General features: G+C 38.2%; 1 protein-coding gene across 1 annotated transcript in view; it reads right to left on the reverse strand.

Annotated features, from left to right (window-relative positions):
• The window catches only part of LOC122755239, a 33926-nt gene that overhangs the window by 8961 nt on the left and 478 nt on the right, over positions 1-24487 (reverse strand). Inside the window, exons 3-16 of the mRNA XM_044003562.1 lie at positions 24226-24469; positions 23889-23924; positions 23246-23294; positions 23080-23146; positions 22099-22149; positions 21901-21928; positions 16336-16366; positions 15565-15622; positions 15024-15054; positions 12976-13012; positions 10313-10348; positions 8276-8287; positions 1951-1986; positions 1416-1443 (exon numbers count right to left, since the gene is read on the reverse strand). Of these exons, the coding sequence (XP_043859497.1) occupies positions 1416-1443; positions 1951-1986; positions 8276-8287; positions 10313-10348; positions 12976-13012; positions 15024-15054; positions 15565-15622; positions 16336-16366; positions 21901-21928; positions 22099-22149; positions 23080-23146; positions 23246-23294; positions 23889-23924; positions 24226-24469 (744 nt within the window). The remainder of the gene's footprint in view (positions 1-1415; positions 1444-1950; positions 1987-8275; positions 8288-10312; positions 10349-12975; positions 13013-15023; positions 15055-15564; positions 15623-16335; positions 16367-21900; positions 21929-22098; positions 22150-23079; positions 23147-23245; positions 23295-23888; positions 23925-24225; positions 24470-24487) is intronic.

The following is a 24487-nucleotide window of genomic DNA, read 5'->3' on the forward strand; positions in this document are numbered from 1 at the left end:
CGAACTCTAGTCCTGGCACTCTATCCACTGCACCACCCAGCCACCCCATGATTCTAAGTAAATGGGCTCAATAAGTGTTTGAAAATTTTTTTTTAGTGAGGCAATTGGGGTTAAGTGACTTGCCCAAGGTCACACAGCTAGTAAGTATCAAGTGTCTGAGGCCGTATTTGAACTCAGGTCTTCCTGAATCCAGGGTCAGTGCTCTATCTACTGCGCTACCTAGCTGCCCCAGTGTTTGAAATTTTAAAAAATTTGGTTGGCTGTAGCAGCCTTTCTCTTTCATAGTGTAAGAATCGAGACATGATTTAGGAACCAACATGTAGAGAAGTTCTTTTTTTTTGGGGGGGGGGGCAATGAAGGTTAAGTGACTTGCCCAGGGTCACACAGCTAGTTAAGTGTCAAGTGTCTGAGGCATGATTTGAACTCAGCTACTCCTGAATCCAGGGCCAGTGCTTTATCCACTGCGCCACCTAGCTGCCCCCATGTAGAGAAGTTCTTAAGGCATAAGGATGCTATATTCATTTATATATGTCTAAACTTTTATTTGATGGCAGAAAGTGAAGAGGAATTAAGAATCCTCTTGATGAGTGTGAAAAAGCAGAGTGAAAAAGTCAGCTTGAAGCTTAAAATAAAAAAAACTGAGGAGAAATGGAAACAGTGTTAGATTTTATATTTGTGAGCTCAAAGATCACTCCAGAGAGAGACTGCACCCATGAATTAAAAGACACTTGTTCCCTGGAAGGAAAGTTGGGGCAAATCAGGATAGCAGACTAGAAAGCAGAGACATCACCTTGCCAAAAATGTCTATATAATCAAGACTGGTTTTTCCAGTAGCAATGTATAGCTGTTAGAGTTAGGCTATGAGGAAAACTGGGAACCATAGAAATCGTGGTGCTGGAGAAGACTTTTGAGGCCACTGGACAGCAGGAAGATCAAATCAAATATTAAAAGACAATAATTCAGGTTATTCCCTGAAAGGTCAAACACTGAAGCTGAATACTTTGGCCCCGTGATGAGAAGACAGGACTCATTAGAAAAGACCCTGAGGTTGGGAAAGTTTGGAGGCGACAGGAAAGGGGGATGGCAGAGGATAATACGGCTGGATAGTGTTATGGAAACAATGAACATGAACTCAAGACTTTGAGAGACAGTGGAGGATAGAAGGGCCTGGTGTACTATGGTCCATAGGGTCAGGAAGAGTCAGATGTGAATGAACAACCAACAACAAAATGTATGGGTCAGATTGGAGGGCTTTGGAGGTTCCTCCCAATTCCAGCTCATGATCCTATGAAAAAAAGGAACAATCTGCTCTTGGGGCAAACTTGTCTACCAAGACTATATCCATTCACAGTCTTTATAAAAGGTGGGGAAGAAATAACTTTAAAATATGAAATAAAGCAAAATATATTGTTTACCTGTGATAAGAGTTCTTCACTTGTGTGTCTGGATTAGATGAAAAAAGAAAAGAAACTGTTTAAAAGAGAGAATAATTATATAATAATGTGTTAATGTAGTTCAATACCCCAAAAAAGCAAAACAAATACAATAAAAGACTGAATCATCTAGTGCTGCCAAATGAGTCAGCAAGAACATTATTAAATCTTAAGATTTTCAAATTTTCTCATAATTAACAATTTATTCATATATGTATACATAAATAGCTCATTGCTAAAATGCAAAATTGTTAGGATCGATATTTTTCAAAAATTTGGCTTTGTATTTTCTTTATATTTTATTAATTATTTGAAAAGGCAAAAAATCAGAATTATATAACTGTAGCAGACTGGGGTTAAGGTGATTTGTTTGTTTATTTTGCATTTTTGAAGATGAAAGACAAAAGAAAGCACTGAGGCCAATCAGTGCTAACCTTTTCAAAAGAAAAAAATGTCTTTTGCTAACAATAAAGTTCTTTTAATTAGATCTTTATTTGCCTTATTTGCTTTATTGTACCTTGTATCATCTTCTCCAGTCTGCGTTGTAACATTCCTAGATGTTGAGGAAAATAATAAAAGCAAAATAATTATACATTTTGCAAAATACTTCTATATATTATAGCATTAAGTTACATACAAATCTACCACTACAATGCTAATTTAAAAAATTCACTTTGTAATTTTAGATAATTTTTGTATTCTTAAGTACATGATAAGTGAAATTTTGTGTTTATTCCAGAGGACATTCCTTATTTAGCGAAAACTAACATTGCTAACATTATTACTAATGCATTTCCAATGAAGCAGAAAGAATGATAATTATATTGTTAGAACTATTCAGGCAAATGTGCTGAAGCACTTTAAAAAATAGAAACAGAAAATCTCCCTAAAATAATAAAGTACAAGAAAAACATCTTTTCTGGATGGTAAAACATTCCATATAAAAATTAAAGCCATTTTTTTTTTACCCTTTGAACAGCTCAACTATAGTTTTCCCCTGTATAAATTAGCAATCAATTAGGGTTTGTTGGTTTGGTTTGTTTGTTTTTTTTTTAAGAAAAAGAACAGTACATATCTTAAGAGATGTAGATTATTTGGATAGACAACTGGAGTTCAATTATTTTATAGATTATTAAATTAACTGCAGAAATGGTAAAAACAAAAACAAAACCCAAAACCTGTTGGGAATGTGTCTTGGGTTCTATTTTAAATTCGTTTTGGGGGGGCAGTTAGGTGGCGCAATGGATAAAGCACTGGGCCTGGATTCAGGAGCACCTGAGTTCAAATCTGGCCTCAGACATTTGACACTTACTAGCTGTGTGACCCTGGGCAAGTCATTTAACCCTCACTGCCCCACAAAAACAAACAAACAAACAAACAAAAAAAAGCAACAATAAATTTGTTTCAGGTTTGCCTATTGGTAATGCTATCTAATTAGTAGCTAGTATTAGCTCTCTCTTTTTACCAGTGGTTTATTAGATAATTAGCTTTCTTCAGTGTTAGCTATTTCCTGTTTAAAACACACAGTGTTTTCTTTTGCAACATGACTAATATGGAAATGTTTTGAATTATTTCACATTTATAATCAATATCATATTGCTTGCCTTTTCAAGGGGTGAGGAAGGGCAGGAGGGAGAGAATTTGGAACTCAAAATTTTTTTTAAATGAATGTTAACTTTTTTTGCATTTAATTGGGAAATATTTAATAAAATAAAAATATCTTAAAACACACACAAAAAACTTTGTTACTTTCAGTAGAGAATTACAATATTATTTTTACCTGACAAATGTAAAATCAGTTTTCAATAATGGTTTCTTAGAAAACATGTTATTCTCAAAGATGGAAATGAATATGCACACACATCTTTTTCAGTAGATACCATTCATTGGATAAATATTAGGTGGCTACTATGTATAAGAGATGATGTTAGGATCTGGAGATTCAAAGAGAAAATAGTCTCTGACCTCAAGGAGCTTACATTCTACTGGGAGGAGGACAAGTGTGGAGGACAAGAAAGACAGGGAATCACAGGAGCAAAGAAGAGATTTAGACAACATGCTCAAGGAAAATTCGAAGAGGAAAAAACACCATCAGCTGGGAAGGGATCAGGAAAGGCTTTTCCAAGGATGTGTTCCTTGCCCTGAACCTTGAAGAGGATTCTAAAAGTTAGAAATGTAGAGAGTATGCAGAGTCTGAGCAAATGTATAGAAGTAGGAGATAGCCTGTTGAATTAAATGAATACCTAATAGGTTAGTTTGACTAGAACACAGAGTATATCATGGGAAGTAATGTGAAATAAAGCTGGAGGGGCAGCTAGGTGGTGCAGTGGATAAAGCACTAGTCCTGGATTCAGGAGGACCCGAGTTCAAATCCGGCCTCAGACACTTGACACTTATTAGCTGTGTGACCCTGGGCAAGTCACTTAACCCTCATTGCCCCACCAAAAAAAAGAAAGAAAGAAAGCTGGAAATAGAGTCAGATTGTAGAAAGCCTTAGATACCAAGCTAAGGAGTTTGTCTGTATTTTGTCCTAGAAATAATAGGGAGTCATAGAGGGCTTTTGAGCATGGAAATGCTACATACACACACACCAGTATTTTAGCTGGATTTTGGTAGTGTGTAAAGGGTGGTCTGAATAATGAAATATTGTACCAGAAGAGATGACAGATATGATGCCAATTAAAAAAAACCAACAAAAACCCACAGGAGAACTTGTATGAGTTGATATAGAACAAGCAAGCAGACCAGGATAACAATATATACAGTGCCAAAACTCAGCTCAATTTCAAGGACAAATCTTTGTCCTGAAGAAATGAAATCTTCCTATTTTTTAAAGAGATGACAGACTATATAGTTGCAGAATGTTGCATATATTGTCAGATGGGGTTGCTATGTCACCAGGTGTTGGTTGTTAAAAAGTTCTAGGAGAGGGGGGTAGGATATTAGGAAATAGCTGTAGTATAAAAGCAAAAGAGGGCAATGAAATAGATAAAAGAATGTACAAAGAAATGAAGCCATCATTTTATTCTTAGGTTTTAGGTCTTTGTCTCCTCTGAGTTTCTGGGTATCTCTACTGCTATCTTCTGATATTGTAGCTACTCTTTGTGGTATCTAGCTTGGTGACTAAACATGGGCAGTTTTCTCTTTCCCCTTTTCTTCTTAGTTTAAGGTCCTTTTGATTAGAATCATAAGATACCAGGCAAATACTTTAAAGCGAGTCTTTGTTAAGTGCATGCCATGTCTGACTAAGAGCTTGTCATTCCTGCATTTTAAGACATGAACTCTAAATCCAAATCCCAGACACTTTTAAAAAAGTAATAAAACATTATTTATAGTTTGGGGTCCAATTTTTTCCCCTCCTTCCCTCCCTCCCCCACCCCCTTCCTGAGGTGGTAAGCAATCAGATATAGGTTATACATGTATGGGTTCACTAAGAGTAGTTCACATCAAAACTAACCTAAAGTTCTTTTTTGATGAGTTTATTAGACTGATAGGTAAATAGAATAAGGTAGATATGAATTTCTTATGACATCCTTGTAGATATGATGCACAAAAATGTGAGTGGGATGACATTAGCAGTTATTAAGTGCCTGCTGTTTGCCAGGCAGTGTGCTAACTGCTGAGGACACAAAGAAAGACATATTAGTCATTTTGTATTTGAAAACTTGAATAAAAGGAAAAAAATGAAAGAAAATGAACAATAGCATGCTTCAGTCTGTTCCATCAATATCAGTTCTTTCTTTGGAGATGGGTAATATGTTTCATCAGTAGTCCTTTGGGATTGTCTTGGATCATTGTATTGTTGAGAATAGTTAAGTCATTCACAGTCCTTCATCAAACAATATTGCTATCTCTGTGCACAATGTTCTCTTGGTTCTGCTCACTTCACTATATGTCAGTTCATACAAGTCTTTCCAGGCCTTTCTGAAGTCATCTTGCTTGTTCTATCTTATAGCATAATAATATTCCATTACCATCCTATACCACAGCTTGTTTAGCCATTCTCCAATGGATGGGCATTCCTTTGATTTCCAATTCTTAGCCACCAGAAAAAGAGCTGCTAGAAATATTTTTGTACAAATAGGTCTTTTTTTCTTTTTGCAAATCCCAGACACTTTTCTTAATCAGATGTTGATTTCTCAAATTTGTTTTTCTTTTCTTGAAGTCTTTGACTTATAATTTGTCCCAGTGTGAATCACCAGAAGTGGATAATAGTCTTCTGGATTGCAAAGTATTGGAAGACTCTCTGTCTTGTCTTAAATACATGCCCAATTGGTAGATCTATTATCAGGGAATAACTGCCCCAGCACTGTCTGCATTAAGTCACCTATCACTTGCAGTTTGCCTCTTCTTCCTCTGACCCTTAATGCGTGACAAAAAACTGTGTCCTGGGGTGGTTAGGTGGTGCAGTGGACAAAGCACTGGCCCTGGATTCAGGAGGACCTGAGTTCAAATCTGACCTCAGACACTCAACACCTACTAGCTGTGTGACCCTAGGCAAGTCACTTAACCCTCAATGCCCTGCCCCAAAACCAAAACCAAAAACCCCAAAACTGTGTCCTTTGAGAGTCCGGATCCCCCTCTTCAGTAGGGCCCTAAGATGGTACTTAGCTCTAAGTATTCCTTCTTCCATTTCTTCTGGGCATGACATTCTTACACCCTCCAACCTCTTTCCCTTTGCCTCTTCAGGTCCTTTTTCTTGTTTTGGCCTTTCCATTTTCTAAAGGAACACTTCATTCTCCCAGGTTACCTTAAGAGTGAAAAGATATTCTTTGGGCTCCTTTAGATTCTCTTCCTGAGAAAGACCAACTTAGACCTCGAGTATAGATAACATTTCCTTGGTCCTGGCAGAAAAGACAAACTTTATAAACTTCCTGTAGGTCACTGTAAAATTTCCCTCGCTTCGTATACTTTCTAGAAAAATAGTTCACATTTATATGATGAAGCATACTATCCGCCTCCAGAGAAAGAACCGAGATTGATTGAATACAGACTAAAGTGGGCTATTTTCCACTTTCATTTTTTCTTTTATTCAAATCTTCTGGTACAAAATGACTAATAGGGAAATCTTTTACATAATTGCATATGTATAACCTATATCTGATTGCTTACCTTCTCAGGGAGGGGGCAGGGAGAGAGGGATGGAGGGATAGACTTTGGAACTCAAAACTTTAAATACAAACCACCTCATTTGATCCCCATGGCAGCCCTCTATAGTATGGACTATTATCTCATTTTACAGATGAGGAAACTGAGGTTCAAAGAGGTTGTGGAACTTGTGCTGGGTCACAGAGTCTCAGGAGGATAGGAATCCATGTCTTCCTGACTTAAGTAAGTCCTGGGCTCTGGTCCTGCTGGTGGCACTAGTCACCAAATCTGGAGACTAGTCACAAATGCTGGAAAGCCACAGCAAACTTCCTTTCCCTTGCCTTACCTTTCTTTTTTTTAGTGAGGCAATTGGGGTTAAGTGACTTGCCCAGGGTCACACGGCTAGTAAGTGTTAAGTGTCTGAAGCCAGATTTGAACCCAGGTACTCCTGACTCCAGGGCCGGTGCTCTATCCACTGCGCCACCTAGCTGCCCCCCACCTATAAGTTTTAAAGCTCAGTTTTGAGGAATTGCCTTTCCTGAGAACTGAGAGGTTCTTATAAGGATCATACTTAAATAGAAAGTAACCTCAGGGGAAAAAAGTTTTGCAAATGTGTAACTGGCCCAAAGATGATTACCATTATTGCCACCACCAGCAGCCCCATCCCCATTCTACCTAACTCCCACCCCCACTCACAACCCTAAGAATTACTTCTGGTCAGTAGATGGTACAGTGCTGGCCTGGAGTAGGGAAGACTTGTGTTCAAACAGGCCCTCAAGCACTTACCAGCTGTATGACCCTGGGCGTCTCACTTAATCTGTTTGTCTCAGTTTCCTGAATTATAAAATAAATGATAGCACCTACTTCCCATGGTTGTTATGAGAATCAAATGAGACAATAATTGTAAAGTGCTCAGCATAGTGCCCAGCACATAACAGATAACTTAATGAATGCCTGTTTCCTTCTCCCCCTTAATGGTCGGTACAGGGCATGCCAAAAAGAGGTATTTGGCATTGGTCTTCCCTATTATTACTTAGGGATTTACACTTAAAAAATTAAGAAAGTAAAAAAGTGGCATCTATCTGAGAGGGCCAGATTGTCATGATATTGTGTCCCTTCTACTTTATATACTTTAGTATCTTAATGAAATGTCTCTAGGAAAAACAATGCTCCTAGAATGAAATCAGGAGATGAATATATTACAAGGTCACATTATGGTTCAATTTAGCTAGTTATATCCTATTTGCTTCAAAAGAGGCAATTTCAAATTACCTGAGCATTTGATGATTTAGGGCAAAAACTGCAATTTCTGGGAAAAATGAGGTTAAGGCCCAAACCTGCAATTTCACTGGCATAGGAAGCTCCCAGCTGAGGAAATGCCTCTACCAGTATAAGATGGTACCTTCTCTGCAACTTAGAGAATTACCTAAAACAGATAGTTTTAAGTGGCTTGGGCAAGATCACACAGCCAGTATACATCAGAGGCAGGACTTGACCGTGGTCTTCCCAGCTCTAAGGTCAGCTCTCTATCCACTACATCATGGTGCCTCTATTATTTCTTTGTGGTATAAAAATATTTAGAAGTTAAATTCAAATAGTCCAGTCCAGGGTCAGGAAATGGGGAAAAGGAATTCCATTGAGATTATAGTCTAAGTTTTGTCATTGATTCTGTGACCCAAAGGTAAATCCCATCAGCACTCTTTTTTTTCTAGCTTCTACACCGGTAAACAAGAATGATAAATGACTGCACCTACCTCACAGAGACGCTAGGAGAATAAAAGAAAAAAAAATGTGATTTGTTATTGGTCAGAAATATATTATACAAATCCAAAGAATTATTATTTTCTATACATCAGAGAATACTTATTGGTTGAGTGTAACATGGTGTAATGTTGCTCCCCAAGCCCTCCAGTATTCTCTCTAGATGAAGAGCTTGCTGGGGGACAATACAAGTAGTTCTAACACCTTCCTCTAAGGATCATCCAGAAAACTGCAGTCATGAGAGCCATTCAGGGCTTGAAATGTTTTTCATGCTGCCCTCAAAGAAGAGGGGAAAAGAAAATTTCATACTAACCACAAGTAGAAGAATTAAGTTATATACCATTCCATTTCCATTTCTCCCCAAGAACAAGAATACCATTTCTCTTTATTTTATTTCAAGTCCTTGGACCATCATTTTACTCCCAAGAGTTTATGGTCTCTACATAATTGAAGGAAAAAGGAAAGATACTCTGTACCTGTATGAATGGAAATGTTCTTCCACCTATAGGTTTTTATAATAGCCCAGCTTCCAACCCAAGAATAAGGATGATAATGGTAATACAATGAATTGGACAGATTCTTTCTTTTAGCTGAAAAAGCATGCATTTGTGAGAAAAGTAGCTTTTTTCATCCCAGACCACTCTAACAAATCACAACCAGGCTATAGAGAGAATGAATGTATTATTCCCAGAAGCCACAATAATCCTGTTTGCATACACATATGTACATAGATAAAAGGGAACTGAACACACTTCGAGAATACCCAAAAGCACAATCTCCAGTTACTCCTGTACCCCACTTCTGCCTTCCTTCAGGTTCCGAACAGATAATGAAATGATTTTGGGGAGCTGAGGAGAGATAGTCTGTGTTGTGCCCCCCCCCCAATGTGTACTGGTACATTTAATAGAATTTGAGGTTGAAGGTACCCTTGAGGTCATCTAGTCCCATCACTATATCCATCCTCTGCTTGAACTCCTTCAGTTAGAGGGATTTATCACAACCTCATCAACTTTTCTCTTTTCTAGGCTAAATATCTCTATAATTCCTTCAATTAATCTTCAAATGATAGCTTCAGGTCCATTCAGTGCACATTAAGCTGTCTTGATACTCTGACCATCATGTAATACATTAGGATTCTCCTGCCTTCATTCAGAACACCACCTTATAAATGAGTTCTAGATATATATAAACTTGCTTCTGGGAAACTAGTAAAAAATGTATACTAAGTTACTAAAATATTGAGATGATTTTCATAAAACATATATGGAAATCATTCCTTTTTCTTGAAAAAACTTGACCTTATATAGACTTAGATTATTATTCTAATTAAATAATTAAGTTGCTATTAAACTAAATTAATGTGGTTTTTTGCCCCCAAACTTTTAGTGATAGCAAAAAAACCCTAACAGTTTTCAAATTTCTTTTTTTTTTACATTTTCAAATTTCATAGAAATGTATGCCCTTTATACCTTTAAGGTAATTTAGTTTAATAGCAACTTAATTATTCAAATTTGCAATATTAAGATTTGAGTGTGACTCTAAGGGTTATGCTAACTCCCAAATTTCTCTGGATGTCACTCAACTTAGATCTTAAAGTAATGACAAATCATCAGTCATTATTACAGAATTATAGGACTTTGAACTGTAAGGGATCTTAGGATCCAACCCCTTCCATTTTACAAAGTAGGAAACTGAGACTTGGGGAAGCTAAGTGATTTCCCTATAGTCTTATAGGTAGTATATGACAGAGCCTGGATCCCAATATTTAATAGATGAAAACATTCAAAAGAAAATGTTAGTATATTCATTCAATAATTCATTAGGGAGGTTTCAAGTCACAGCAGTTGAGGACCAACATAAACTATTTTGCCTCCCTAGTAATATAATAAATATGCTTTCAGTGTCTTTAGCTAAAGGCAAAAATATTCTGATTTTAAGAAATACATCCAAAAATTTTCCTTCACTTATGTAACTAATAATTAGTGGGTCAGTAGCATATGTAAAGGACAGGCATTATTATATTTTAGTACCTTTTTACTGGTCCAAGGGCGCCCTCTGTCTGAGTGCTGAAAAAAGTTCAAAGTCAAATGAAAGCATCTGAGTCAGATAAACTATTAAGAACAATTCCTTGAGGCGTTGTTTTTGTTTCGTTTTTTTTTAAAAACACAGCTGGCTCTTAGTCAAAAACAACCAGTGCTATTTTACAGGCGACCAAGGAGGCAGTCTAAGACAAGAATGCTAGAATTTGCTCTTTTGTTCTTTTGGTAGGGACCCTTCCTCAATACAAACTGAGGTAAGGCCCACTTATGTAGTCATCTAAATAATTCTAAGAAAAACACACCATGCTGTTAGCAGATTTGTTATTTGGTAACTCACAATTACCATGTGATAATAACAAATTATTGCATAAAATAAATAACCTGGCTAATTTAATTAATCTGCATTTTGCTCTGATCATATACAATTGTGACCTTTAACACCATTATTTGGCAGACAAATTAATATTATACTCAGAAATTTAATGTGGCTAATTTAATTTAATCGGCAGTAATAAACATGATCACTGCCCTCACTGCACTTTATAATGTAGCTGGGTAGACAAAGATATAGAAAAAAGATGAATAATACAAGGTATTATTCAATAATACAAGGTAGTTAACAATGCTAAATGAATAGGCCATTAGCTATCATTGGCTTCTTTTTATACTATATACCAACACTTAATTCAGTTCAACAAATGTTTATAAAATACCTTTCACATTGCTCCCACCCTCTCACCTAGACTCATACTTTATGAAGAAAAGACAAATGATCACCATGAGCTCCCTTCTGCTCCCCTGTTCTAAATCTCAAAACTCAAAACCTTATTACCTATTCCCCTCCCTCCTCCATTGCTCTGATCTTTACCAAAGAGGTGGCATTCTTGTTGCCAAGACCAACTCTTCTACGGTGCTCATGACTCAATCCTCCTCTGCCTCTAGAAGCTTGTCCCCACAGACACCCCCTGCCCTAGTTTTTAATCTCTCCTGATTTGCTGGTTCTTCTCCCCCTGCACATCTTTAAACTCCCAGACACTTGACTCTAACATCTCCTTGTCATCTTATTTCACCTCCCTTCCCCAACCAAGCTCTTGGAGAAAGCTATCTATACTCCTTATCCTTACTTTGTTTCCTCAAACACACCACTAACTCAACTAAAACTATGATTTCTTGATTGGTGCCTGGACACACATAAAGAGCACTTGATAAATGCTTATTTCCTTCCTTCCTTTTGTTTTTATCCTTCTTGACTTCTCCATAGCATCGGCCATTGTTGGATACTCCTCTTGGATGCTATGTTTTCATGATACAGCTCGGTGTGAATATGACTCCAGTCTACCTTTCCAGGCCCACTTCACATGAGCGATTTTCCAATCTGAACCACTTGCTGTTCCTTGGACCTAATGGGCCACTCTCCCTCTGTATGCCTTTGCCCAGGCTGTTCCCCATGCCTAGAATACACTCCCTCCTCCTCATCTTTGCCTCTTAACATCCTAACCTCCATCAAGACTCAGCTCAAGTGCCCCCTCCTAAAGCAGGGGTTCTTCCCCTTTTGGATGCCATGGCAATCTGAAGGAACCTATGGATGCCTTCTCAGAACACTATGTTAAATGCATAAAATAAGAAACACATGATTACAAAGGAAATCCATTCTATTGAAATGCAGTTACCAATAATGAAATAATATTATTATATTATAAATTAAATAAAAAATGCAGTTACCAAGTATTAAAAACAAGGTCACAGACCCTAAACAGGAAGCTGATGGTGACTCCTCTGGTGGCCAGGTGGTAGACCAGCTCCTCCTTAAGTTTTTTTTTTTGTTTGTTTGTTTTGCAGGGCAATGGGGGTTAAGTGACTTGCCCAGGGTCACACAGCCAATAAGTGTCTGAGGCCGGATTTGAACTCAGGAACTCCTGAATCCAGGGCTGGTGCTTTATCCACTGAGCCACCTAGCCGCCCCCATCCTCTTTAAGTTTTACATTCCCCGATCTAGGAATATACACCTTCACCCTCCAGTATGACAAGGGCCTCAAGGGCAGGGCTTCTTTCTCTACCTGGTGCCTAGCTCTAGGAGGAGCTTGGGAGCCATTTGGGGAATGGAATTGAAGGCACTGTACTGGCAAAGCCAAGGCAAAAGCAAACAACCCTTGCCCTCCAAGAGCTTCTATCACTATCCTCAGGATTTGAAAAGCAGGCATAGGTTCTATTAGCCCCTAAGGGCAGTACTTTTCCATAACTTGCATTAAAATATATTACTTCAAAACACATTTGAGAGAATAGGCTTCCATACTATTAAGCTGAATGCAATCTATAGAATGCAGGCCTACATTAAGTGAATTTGTTTCAAGTGACAATATAGGAAAATAGGATATGTCATATAATAAATGTGTATGTAAAGTACTCTTCAAATTTTAAAATATATAAATTCAAGTTATTATTAATGACATCATCAATCAGTAGTTAGATTCACCTCTTATTAGTATTATAAAATACTAGAGAGCTGAAAAGAAGTCCTATTGATAGTTCTGACCAAAACATTTCTATCATCTATTTCATTCCAATAGAAAAAAAAAGTTCGATCATAAATACCTTTTTGCATAGATGACTTTACTTAAACTTTTTTTTTTAATTAGGAATTTTCTAGGACTTACCTTACATTGTTTGCCTGTTCCCTTGGTATATTATTATCTAAAATGGTGAAAATTATTTCATTATAATGTAATTTGCATGTTGGACACAGAAAGCATCCAGAAAGCCTTATTTCAACACAAAAAACCCTACAAAATATTTATGGCCTCAAATGTAATAAATTGGTGATCCCTAATGCCTGTAATTCCTGCCTCACATCTGCCCCTCACTTTCCCTGGTTTTCTCCAGTCTTAGCTCTAATAGCTAGAACTTCTTCAGTAGATACCCCCTAGTCTCCCCATCTGCTAGTTCCTTCCTGTTCTGAGATTACCTTCTATCTACTCTGTATGTATCTTGTATGTAACTAGTTATTAACTTCAGAATATGAGGCCCTCAGTGCCAAGGGCTGTTTTTGCCTTTCTCATTAAGAGCACAACGCGTGGTAGATGCTGTTTGTCCTTCATTCTCAAAGAGGACCATGACAGTGAATTCACTCTTTCCTCCAGAGCCATCTGGGTCCAGTGACAAGATAAATATCAGCATGACTGGAGATGGTCCCAGATGTTTAAGGTAATTGGGGTTAAGTGATTTGCCCACTTACAGCTAGTAAGTGTTTGAGGTAAGATTTGAACTCAGATCCTCTTGATTCCAGGGCCAGTGCTCTATCCATTTCACCACCTTAGCTGCCCCATGGTAGACATTAAGAGCTTAATAAATGCTTATTGAATAAAAAATTATAAAGAATAAGCATAGTTTGGGGGCAGCTAGATGGCGCAGTGGTTAAAGCACCGGCCCTGGAGTCAGGAGTACCTGAGTTCAAATCCGGCCTCAGACACTTAACACTTACTAGCTGTGTGACCCTGGGCAAGTCACTTAACCCCCATTGCCCTGCAAAAAAAAAAAAAAAAAAAGAATAAGCATAGTTCTAAAGAAGAGATATGAGAAAATATCTCCTTTTACTCCTTTTCAGAGGTGTGGGGGGCAGTCAATGGGTATAGAACATTGCATATATTTTCAGATTTTTTAAATGTATTTTTTCTTTTTTTGCTGATTTTTCTTCATTTTTTCTTTTAAAATATATATATATATATACATATATACACATACATATGAATATATATGATGACTCTTTGGGGGTGGGAAGGAAGGATACAGAGGGAAATGTAGGTAAGATTAAAGACAATAGGTATCAGTATAATTTATGTTTGTAATTTTTTAAATGTTTGTTAACTGATTTTTTTTTTGGTGGGGCAATGAGGGTTAAGTGACTTGCCCAGGGTCACACAGCTAGTAAGTGTCAAGTGTCTGAAGTCATATTTGAACTCAGGTCTTCCTGAATCCAGGGCTGGTGCTTTATCCACTGCGCCACCTAGCTGCCCCTTGTTAACTGATTTTAACTAAAGTTTTCATTACTAAAGGCATTAACCTCTGAAGATATGGTTTTTGGATACTGTATTCAAGCAGGGAATTAAAGTTGCAAGCTCATCTAGCACATAAAGTATTTGTCTTCTTAACAAGAAATAGTAGGGGCAGCTAGATGGCGCAGTGGATAGAGCACCCGCGCTGGAGTCAGGAGTACTTGAGTTCAAATCTGGCCTCAGACACTTGACACTTACCAGCTGTGTGACCCTGGGCAAGTCACTTAACCCCATTGCCCTGCCCCCCCCAAAAAAAAAACTATCTGGGAGAAGACAGTGCTAAAGCTATAAAGAAATCTCTGCAACTCCACAGCTCTTTACTAGAATATAGGTCAAGATGCTTCTACAACAGGACTGGCTAATGACACTATAAGAAGGCTTATTGTTCTTTTTTTTTTTTTTTAAAGTGAGGCAATTGGGGTTAAGTGACTTGCCCAGGGTCACACAGCTAGTAAGTGTTAAGTGTCTGAGGCCGGATTTGAACTCAGGTCCTCCTGACTCCAGGGCCGGTGCTCTATCCACTGTGCCACCTAGTCGCCCCTAGAAGGGTTATTGTTCTAATTCACAGTCAATAAAATAATAAATCTGAACAAAAGGGTTTATATTTAGAGAGATATGTAAGTCCATTTTTTCAGTCATTAAAAGAAACTCACGCTCATCATTAAGAAGCTCTGTGTCTTGATACTAAAAGGGAAAGACAATATATTTTAACATGTAACAGTGCTGTGTCAACACTAGTATAGTACTTTTCATCACAACTATCCATACATGTAAATTTACCAATCTTCACTATGCCACAGTAAGAAATGGAAGTATTATTTCACACTTTTTAAAAATAGGGGCCAGGGGGAACCACCAAGGCTTCATGTGACCCAAGATTAGAACATAACACAAAAGAGAGCTGACCTAGTTCTGAAGAGGGTTATTACCAGCACTTGGATCTCTAGGAGCCTAGTTTGTGGGGGAAGGGGAGAGGAAAAGGAAAGGGGATTTGGGAGGTAAGGGCAGTTCAAAGAAATGGATAAAGGATCAGGAAAAAAAGGATTTGGGGGAAAATATGCCAAAGGGTAGTTAGTATTAAAGGACAGTAAGGCCGACATCTTTGCCTCCCTCCCTCCCCAGCTTCAATCCTCACTTCCACTAGCATACTTGGCTAAGGCATAAAAAGACAAAGGGCTAAGTAATCATACTTACCCAAAAATTGGTGACATTTAAATAATTTGATATCTCACTAGACAGCCTCTCAATCTCACTAAGGATGGGAAGGAAAATATGTGATAGACATTACATCTTAATGATTTATGTTCTCTGAGTTATGTTAATTATTTTGAATTTTGGGGGGAGGATAATTGAGCTTTCTTATTTGTGGTAGCTATTTTTTCTTTTACAACAAGTTGGCCTGTCTACACAAATCATAGAACCACAAACCTTTAGAGTAGGATGAGAGTTTGGAAAAAATATTGTCCACTCCCTCATTTTAGAGATGACAAAATTGAGGTCCAGAATGGTTAAATGACTTGCCTACAGTCACAGAGTTAGAGCCAGGATTCAAAACCAAATCTTCTACAACTGTCCTCAATGATAATATTTTAAAGTAGATATTTCCAGACAACTGCTCGGTCATCTTAAAGAATATCTATGAGAGGCTGAGCATGTCTAAAACCCTTGCTGGGGGTGGGAGTAGTGGATGGCTTGAGATTGGAAGTTCTGAGCTGTACAAGGTCTAAAGGCCATTAGGTGTCCATATTAAATATGGAACCAGCCCTGGGAGCACGGAGCCACCAGACTGCCAAAGAAGAAGTGAACCATCACAGTTTGGAAATGGAACAGGCCAAAGTTTCTCCCAGGAAGATCAGTGATGTGACCAGCCTGGGAGTGGCTACTACATGTCCAGCCCAGGAAAACCAGGCTCAAAAAAAAAATTCCAACACAGAAGGAAACAGTTGAATGTAAGGTAATACTCACTTTTCATATTCTTCTTTCTTTAATGCCCAATCTAGGTAGAAAAGATTAACATTCACTAATTTGCTTATTAAAATTCAATGCAAGAACAGCCAAAGTATGTCATACATAGCATACACAATATAAATATATACAAAGTGGCTCATCAAATGCTTATTGAAAAAAGTGAATCAAGTAGAGAAGCAGAGGTATGGCGAAGAGAAAAGAAGACTATCTACACTAATGGCTAAACTTTTTTTTTAAACCTCTATAGCCCACGTGACAAAGCAAAAAACAAAACAAAACCAACCTATAGACCACCTACCCCTCATGCTATGTGCCACCACCAGAGACAAAAAGCAGACTCCAGAAGGAACATCCTCCTCTGCTTCATGCCCCTATTTTATTCCTTTTTTTGTTTTTGTTTTTGTTTTTTTAGTGAGGCAATTGGGGTTAAGTGACTTGCCCAGGGTCACACAGCTAGTGTTAAGTGTCTGAGGCCAGATTTGAACTCAGGTACTCCTGACTCCAGGGCTGGTGCTCCACTGTGCCACCTAGCTGCCCCTACCCTACTTCATTCTTAACCACCTGAAAATGCTATTTTATGATGCAAGGAGTAGAATAGGAGAGAAAGAGAGAGAGAGAAAGAGAGAGAGAGAGAGAGAGAGAGAGTGTGTGTGTGTGTGTGTGTGTATATGTGTAGGGGGTGGAGGCCAGAGCCATACATTCCTATAGAGAATATCCTTCAATGAAACTTTTCATTTCACTTCTCACCCTCTAGGCAATTTCTACTGCTTTGGTGTAGAATAAAGAATGATGCTTTTCCTCCAAATTAAACACTAGCGGTGGGAACAAAATTACTCTGTCTAAAACTGTTCTTAATGAATCTTTACTAATAAAATCACTTAAATGCTGCTCTTTTCTCACTTGTTTGCTAAGAACCTCATTCAGATACCAGCCTATGAGACTACCCTGCAAATTAATCCACAGTCTGCCAATGACTCAATTAAATTGGTTCAAAATGTCATATGAAAGATTGTACCAAATCACCTGATTGTTCCAAGTTTCAACCAAAGTAACTAGTTGAACCAAAATAAAACAGTAATATGCTCTTTTTTTTCCAGGGCAATGAGGGTTAAGTGACTTGCCCAGGGTCACACAGCTAGTGTCAAGTGTCTGAGGCCAGATTTGAACTCAGGTCCTCCTGAATCCAGGGCCAGTGCTCTATCCACTGTGGCACCTAGCTGCCCCCAGTAATATGCTTTTACTAAATTTTCTTTAACCTGATCTTCTGTGAACTACCTAATAGATCCGTGCTATCCAGGTCTATAAATTTTTTTTAAATGAATCAACAAGGGGGAAACTAGGTGGTGCAGTGGACAAAGCACTGGCCTCAGGAGGACCTGAGTTCAAATCTAGCCTCAGACACTTGATACTTACTAGCTGTTTGACCCTTGGCAAGTCACTTAACCCTCACTGCCCCGCAAACAAACAAACAAACAAACAAACAAATGAATCAACAAGCATGTAAGAGCTTACTATGTAGCATACTATGCTAGTTTCAGGAGATCCAAAGACAAATCAAGACAAGAAGCATTTGTTGCTGTGCTGGGAATACAAAGAAAGGAAAAAAACAAAAACAAAATCCAGCCCCCATTCTCATAGAACTTATCATCTAATGGGTAGACAACATGCAAACGACAATATACAGACAAGATTGTGTAGAGTTGAACTGTTTCACTAAGGGGATGAGACTGGGAAAGGAAGAGAATGCAGCCAGTACAAGGGTGATGGCCTGTCAAAATACCCAAGAGCAAGCAGGCTGCAGGTCACAGTGGGTACAAAGGTCAGTCTTGGAAGGAGGGAGGCAAAGGGAGAGATGGAATGGTAGGTTATGGTCTGATAAAGGAAATATTCATATAGTAAAGAAAGAAACAAATGAATCCTTAATTGTCACACTCTGGTCTTAATATCACCATTACCTACAAGTGTTCCTTAATCAAAAACTAACATTTCTTTATCTAACCTAACCTATCATTCTACCTTTCCCTTATGCCTCACCCTTCCTCAACTTATTCTTTGCCCTCACCTTGACCTTCAGTCCCTCTATCCCTCAGTACTTTCTCAGGCCATAACTCTTGATTTGATTTTACCTTCCTCCCTTCCCAGTCTCAATACTGTAATTAACCAGTTCAACTGTCCATTGTCCACTACCCCAGAATCTCTCACCTTTTTGTCTTATCATGCTCATGTCTTGTCAAAACTCTCTTCTGAATCACTTCCACAAATGGTCTCCCTGCTCCTACTCACTTGCTAAACAGAGCTGGAGAAAGTCACAAAACCATGAGGCCTGGGTCAACTGTTACCTAACCTCAACTGTACCCTCATTGCAAGGCAATCATCCCTAATAGATTCCTCATCTTTCTTTTTTTTTTTTTTTTGGTGGGGCAATGGGGGTTAAGTGACTTGCCCAGGGTCACACAGCTAGTAAATGTCAAGTGTCTGAGGCCGGATTTGAACTCAGGTACTCCTGAATCCAGGGCCGGTGCTTTATCCACTGCACCACCTAGCCGCCCCATCTCACTTTCAATAGCAACTATTCCAAACCCTCTGTCCTGTCAACCCACTTAACTGACAAACTGAAGCCATGTATCACGTTTAACTCTGCTCTTCTCAAGATCCCTTGACGTCCACTCCCCTGCCACTTCCTCCAGTCTCTTACCAGGTTGACTTTCTGCTCACCAAGGCATTCAATCCCTTTACCCATTGATTCAGTCCCTATTTGTCTTCTCCAGCAAACTTCCTCGGAATCATCCCCTCTCTCTACAATCTTCATTCTCTTCCAATCTACTGATTTCTTACCTCCTACATTCAAACATGTCATTAGAACCTTCCACTCCCCCTTCCCAAGCTATCATTTCCTCTCCTCCCTTTTATCTTATTTTACTTTATTTTTACGGGACAATGAAGGTTAAGTGACTTGCCCAGGGTCACACAGCTACTAAGTGTCAAGTGTCTGAGGCCGTATTTGAACTCAGGTCCTCCTGAATCCGGGGCCAATGCTTTATTCACTGCGCCACCTAGCTGCCCCTCTCCTCCTTTCTATCAACCACACTCCTAGGGGGAAAAAGTTCCACACTCATTTGTTCTTCATTCCCTGCACACTCCTCAATCCTCTACAAGCTGGCTTCTGATCTCATCACCCAATTGAAAGTGCTCTCTCCAAAGTTACCAATGATCTCAACTATCAAATCTGAAGGGTCGTTTTTGGTCCTCATCCTTCTTCATCTCTTTCCTATGTTTGACATTGTTGACTACTCCCTCTCCTTTCTGGGTTTTTATAATACAATTTTCTCTTGATTCTCCTCTAATATGTCTGACCTCCTCTGCTGGCTCATGATCCATAGCATGTCCCTTAACTTGGGTGTCCCCAAGTCCATCCTCTTTTCTTCAGCCCTGCAATACCAATTTCTTATTAGACATTTCCTTTTTTTAAAAAAAAATTAACCTATCCTAATTCCTTTAATTCCTTTTTCTTCTCTATTGTTATAGCTAACATTTCTAGTACAATATTAAATAATAGAGGTGATAATGGACATCCTTGCTTCACTCCTGATTTTATTCGGAAGGCTTCTAGCTAATCCCCATTACAGATAATGCTCACTGATGGTTTCAGATAATTATTACTTATCATTCAAAGTAAACTCCATTTATTCTTATGCTCTCTTGTGTTTTTAATAGGAAAGGGTGCTTTATTTTGTCAAAGGCCTTTTCTGCATCTGTTGAGATATTCATATGATTTTTGTTGGTTTTTATTAGACATTTCAAAGTGGCTATTTCAGAAATATTTCAACTTAACTCAACAGCCAAAACCAAATTTATTACCTCTCTCCCCAAACCCACCTATCTTCTAAACTCACCTATTTTTGTCAAAGGAACCACCACTTTTCTAGTCTCCAAGGTTTGTAATCTCAGCATTAACCTTAATTCCTTATTCTCACTCACTCCTCATATACGATTAGTTGTTCTATCTTGGTGTTTCTACCTACACTACATCCCTTGCATCCAACCCCTTCTCTTTATGCACAGCCACTACCTTAGTTGGCTTGCTGCAATTGGTCTCTCTGCTTCAAGTTTCTCTTCATCCCAATCGTACTCTACAGCTAACAAAGTGATTTTCTTTAAGCAGAAATCTGAGAATGCCACTCACTCCTATTCAACAAACTCCAATGGCTCCCCTTTACCTCTAGAACCATACATCAATTCCTCTGTTTGGCTCTTACACACACACACACACACACACACACACACACACACGCACGCACGCACGCACGCACTCTCGAGCAATCTTGAAAGGATTGTTTGAAGTAGAGTTAAGAAGAGGGTGAATTGCAGACATGGGAGTTGGCCAGTTCAAAAAGGCAGGGAGATGGGAAATCAAATGTGAGAAGCACAAAGATGGACAATTTGGTTGGATTGTAGAACTTTATATAAAACTTCCCTTCTGGTTCTTTACAATTCAACCAAACTGGCCTTCTCTTTGCTATATATACACTTGATTTCCCATCTCCATGCCTTTGCACCAACCCACATGTCTGGAATACACTTCCTTCTTATCTTTGCCTCACAGAATCTCTCTTTCCCTTCAAGACACAGCTCAGATACCATATACACAAAGCCTTCCCTAATTCCAAATGCTAGTCCCCTTCTTAATTTTGAATTTAACATTGTTTATTTTGTATTTAATCTATACATATTTATTCTGCATGTCTTTAATGATAGAATTCAGTTCCTTGATAGTAGGGATTATTTCATTTTGGGGTCTTTATGTCCAGTGTCTAGTACTTAGTAGGTACTTAATGAAGGCTAGTTGATTGATTTGATGTATTCTACTGAATGGTATGATTCCTAATGCCAAGTCCTATCTATGTAATTGTTCCTTAAGAAGAAAATTCTTCCACCCAACCTTCTGTGGACATCATCAGTAAATAAACGACGGCCTCTTTCTTATCATGGTGAATTAGCTTTCAAAACTCACTTTGGAATACATTCTTCTGGGATACATCTATATTTTTAAAATTGTACATACTTCAAACATTACAAATGTAAAATGATATGAGATACAGTGATTATAGTGACTAAAGAGAGATTTGGAAATTACAGTATACTAAAAGTAGTCACTTCTCAATACTTGTTAATAGGGACCAAAATTAGCACAAAATTCATAGCTCTGAAAGATTTATCCATTCATTTATATAATTCCTACTCCAATTATTTTTCTAGAGTTGCTCAGAAGAAGAAAAATGACAGGCTTAAGTTTCACTTTTTCTCTACTCTTGTACAGGTTGGTTCTTTTTTGGGGGGGGGGGGAGGGTTTAAGGCAGTTGGGGTTAAGTGACTTGCCCAGGGTCACACAGCTAGTAAGTGTCAAGTGTCTCAGGTTGGTTCTTTAAGGAAAGATTTAAGCAGAAGCAGAGAGAAAACAGTTGGGAGAATCCATAAACTAGTCAATCAACACTTGAGTATTCAAGAAATAGCTATATCATCTAATTCCAAAGAGAAATACATAACTCATTTCAGATTACATACCCTTTGTCTTATAGCGAAGCCTTGAGTTCTAATGGAAAGAAAGATGATTTTGAATAAATACAAAATGCATAACTAAATCCTGAAAAAAAAGTATATACTATGTAATAATATGAAGAATTATCAAGAAATCACATTCTAATTTATTCATTTATATACATGATGTTTACAAGTCTAAAGAAAATATATAAATATAAATACCGCATTTTTTAATTTCCTGTTTTCTGTCCTTAAAGCATCAATTTCTTGGACCTAGTGAAAAACATATTTTTTTCAGATAACTATATTGGAAATTTGTGTGACTGATGTAATGATACATAAATGTAAGCCAACACTTTTCAACTGTCTACAAGTATCTAAATTATTTCAAAATTTAGTTAGAACTTTTATTAATTTACTTTTCTTTTCTTTTTTTTTTGGTGGGGCAATGAGGGTTAAGTGACTTGCCCAGGGTCACACAGCTAGTAAGTGTCAAGTGTCTGAAGTCACATTTGAACTCAGGTCCTCCTGAATCCAGGGCCAGTGCTTTATCCACTGTGCCACCTAGCTGCTCCCTATTAATTTACTTTGAAAAGAAACAATCATGTCTAAACACAAGATGAACTATCATATTTTCAACTAAAATAAGTAACTGAATTTATTTTGAATGAATCATAAGTCATAACCTCTGTTTGCCTCTGTTTCCTCAACTGTAAAATGGGGATAATAATAGCATCTATCTCTCAGGATTACCGTGAAGCACAAATGAAATGTTTGAAAAAAGTGCTCAGCACAGTGCCTGGTATATAGTAGGCATGATACAGATGCATATTCCCTTCCTATTCCCTCCCTCTACTCCAACTTCATCATTAATTTTGGTCCTATCTGAGGAAGTGCTCATAGTTTTAAAAATTCCAAATAAAAGATATTTTAAAGTGAATTACATATTTTCTTCAGGAAGAGAATGGGCTGACAAAGTTGGAGACCAAAATAACATTCTCTGAACTTGTAATAATTATTTATGATTTCTGTGAGAACATTTAAGGCCTATATAACTAGTATACCCCTATCATGTAAAAATTGTTACTGAGGTGAATGGTTATTTCATGGAAAACTATAGGAGATGGACAACAGGCACTTTTCCTGCCCCACAAAACTTTATAATTGACTGAACTATAACTATAAGGACACTTTGTTACTTACAGACTGGCTGCTATCTAAAAAAGTACAAATTTCATGAACAAGTCTCTTTCTCTGCTCCTTGTTCTTTCTACAAATTAAAAAAAATCACAATAATCTTATATATTATAGTATAGGATAAATTTCATGGAAAAAAAACTAGCACTGACGGTAGTCAGTTTTAACTTACAAGATTTGTAGGCGTGTTTCATTTTTCATCAACATAGGTTCACTGTTTTCTATAATACATGAATGTTTGAAATTAAACACATCTTAATCCACTATGATCAGACCTTTACTAATTAGATTTTTTTAGTCTAATATTTAAACATCTAGCTAAGGATTTTTAAAAATCTAAGGCATTTCAAGAAACAAAATTTTGTTGAACAAAATTGTTTTGTTTTTGATGGACACAGAAAAATCAGAGGAAAAAAGCTGCTAATAATTCTGCATGCTTTGAGTTGTACCAATTCTGTGATATTCTTAAGGGGTTTCTGATTTCCCTAGAGTATGTTCCTAATAGTTTAATGGAGGGTAATAAAAGTTTTAGTGGAAGAATGTACAATCTGAACAGTCTTAAATACAAAGAAGCCTTAGACTATAAGGAATGGAATTTGCTTAAGTTAACATTAACTGCTACATCTGTCATTCTGTTAATGTTCAATTCTTCACTTGACATACTTCATACAAGTGTTCATGGTCACAAAATACTACATATAAAAATACTTAATTGCGCGTGAACGACAATACATATGGGGATGGGGAGATACTTTTTTTTTGGCCAGTGTTTGACTTGACATCTCATCTTAAAAGCAGCAAGGACAAACATTTACCCTCTTTTTCAAGAAAAGGCATGGTGAAGAGGAGACCTGGAGGTACAAACACAGAAATGCATACATTTAGCCTCTGGGCACTAGAAGATTTGTTTCCATTGCAAAGTTTCCCTGTTAATAAATAATTCAAAATATGTGAGATTCCCCTTCCGGTCTAGGAGTAAAAAGAAAAAAGAAAAAAAGGCCCTTCTAGCCCTCCCGGTATGCAGAGTACCCCCACCCATTTCAGACCCGATAAACTCCCTTTCCTTCCAGAGCATACGGGACGTAGGTTCCTCCAGTCTCCCCTCAGCCCGTCTGCCGTTGGGGGCGAAGGGTACGGAATTCAAATCCTAACCGGCCTCGGCGCCCGGGGCGAAGACAGCGCGTGGTTCTGCTCCGCTCAAAGCAGAGACCCCAAGCGGGCTCGTGCGCCCTCCTACACCGATACTCGAGAGGGTCTCGGCGGGTCCGACAGCTGGGGCCCCAGCCCCCGAATCCAGCGCGCAGCCCACACTCCTGAACCCCAGTCTGAGAGGGGCAACTGACTCAGCCCCGCCCCCAGTAGAAGACCTCACGCTCGAGCCCCGCCCACAAACACTCTAGTTGGGCGTCCCAGC

This window comes from Dromiciops gliroides, chromosome 4 (assembly GCF_019393635.1).
Source record: "Dromiciops gliroides isolate mDroGli1 chromosome 4, mDroGli1.pri, whole genome shotgun sequence".
NCBI lineage: Eukaryota > Metazoa > Chordata > Mammalia > Microbiotheria > Microbiotheriidae > Dromiciops > Dromiciops gliroides.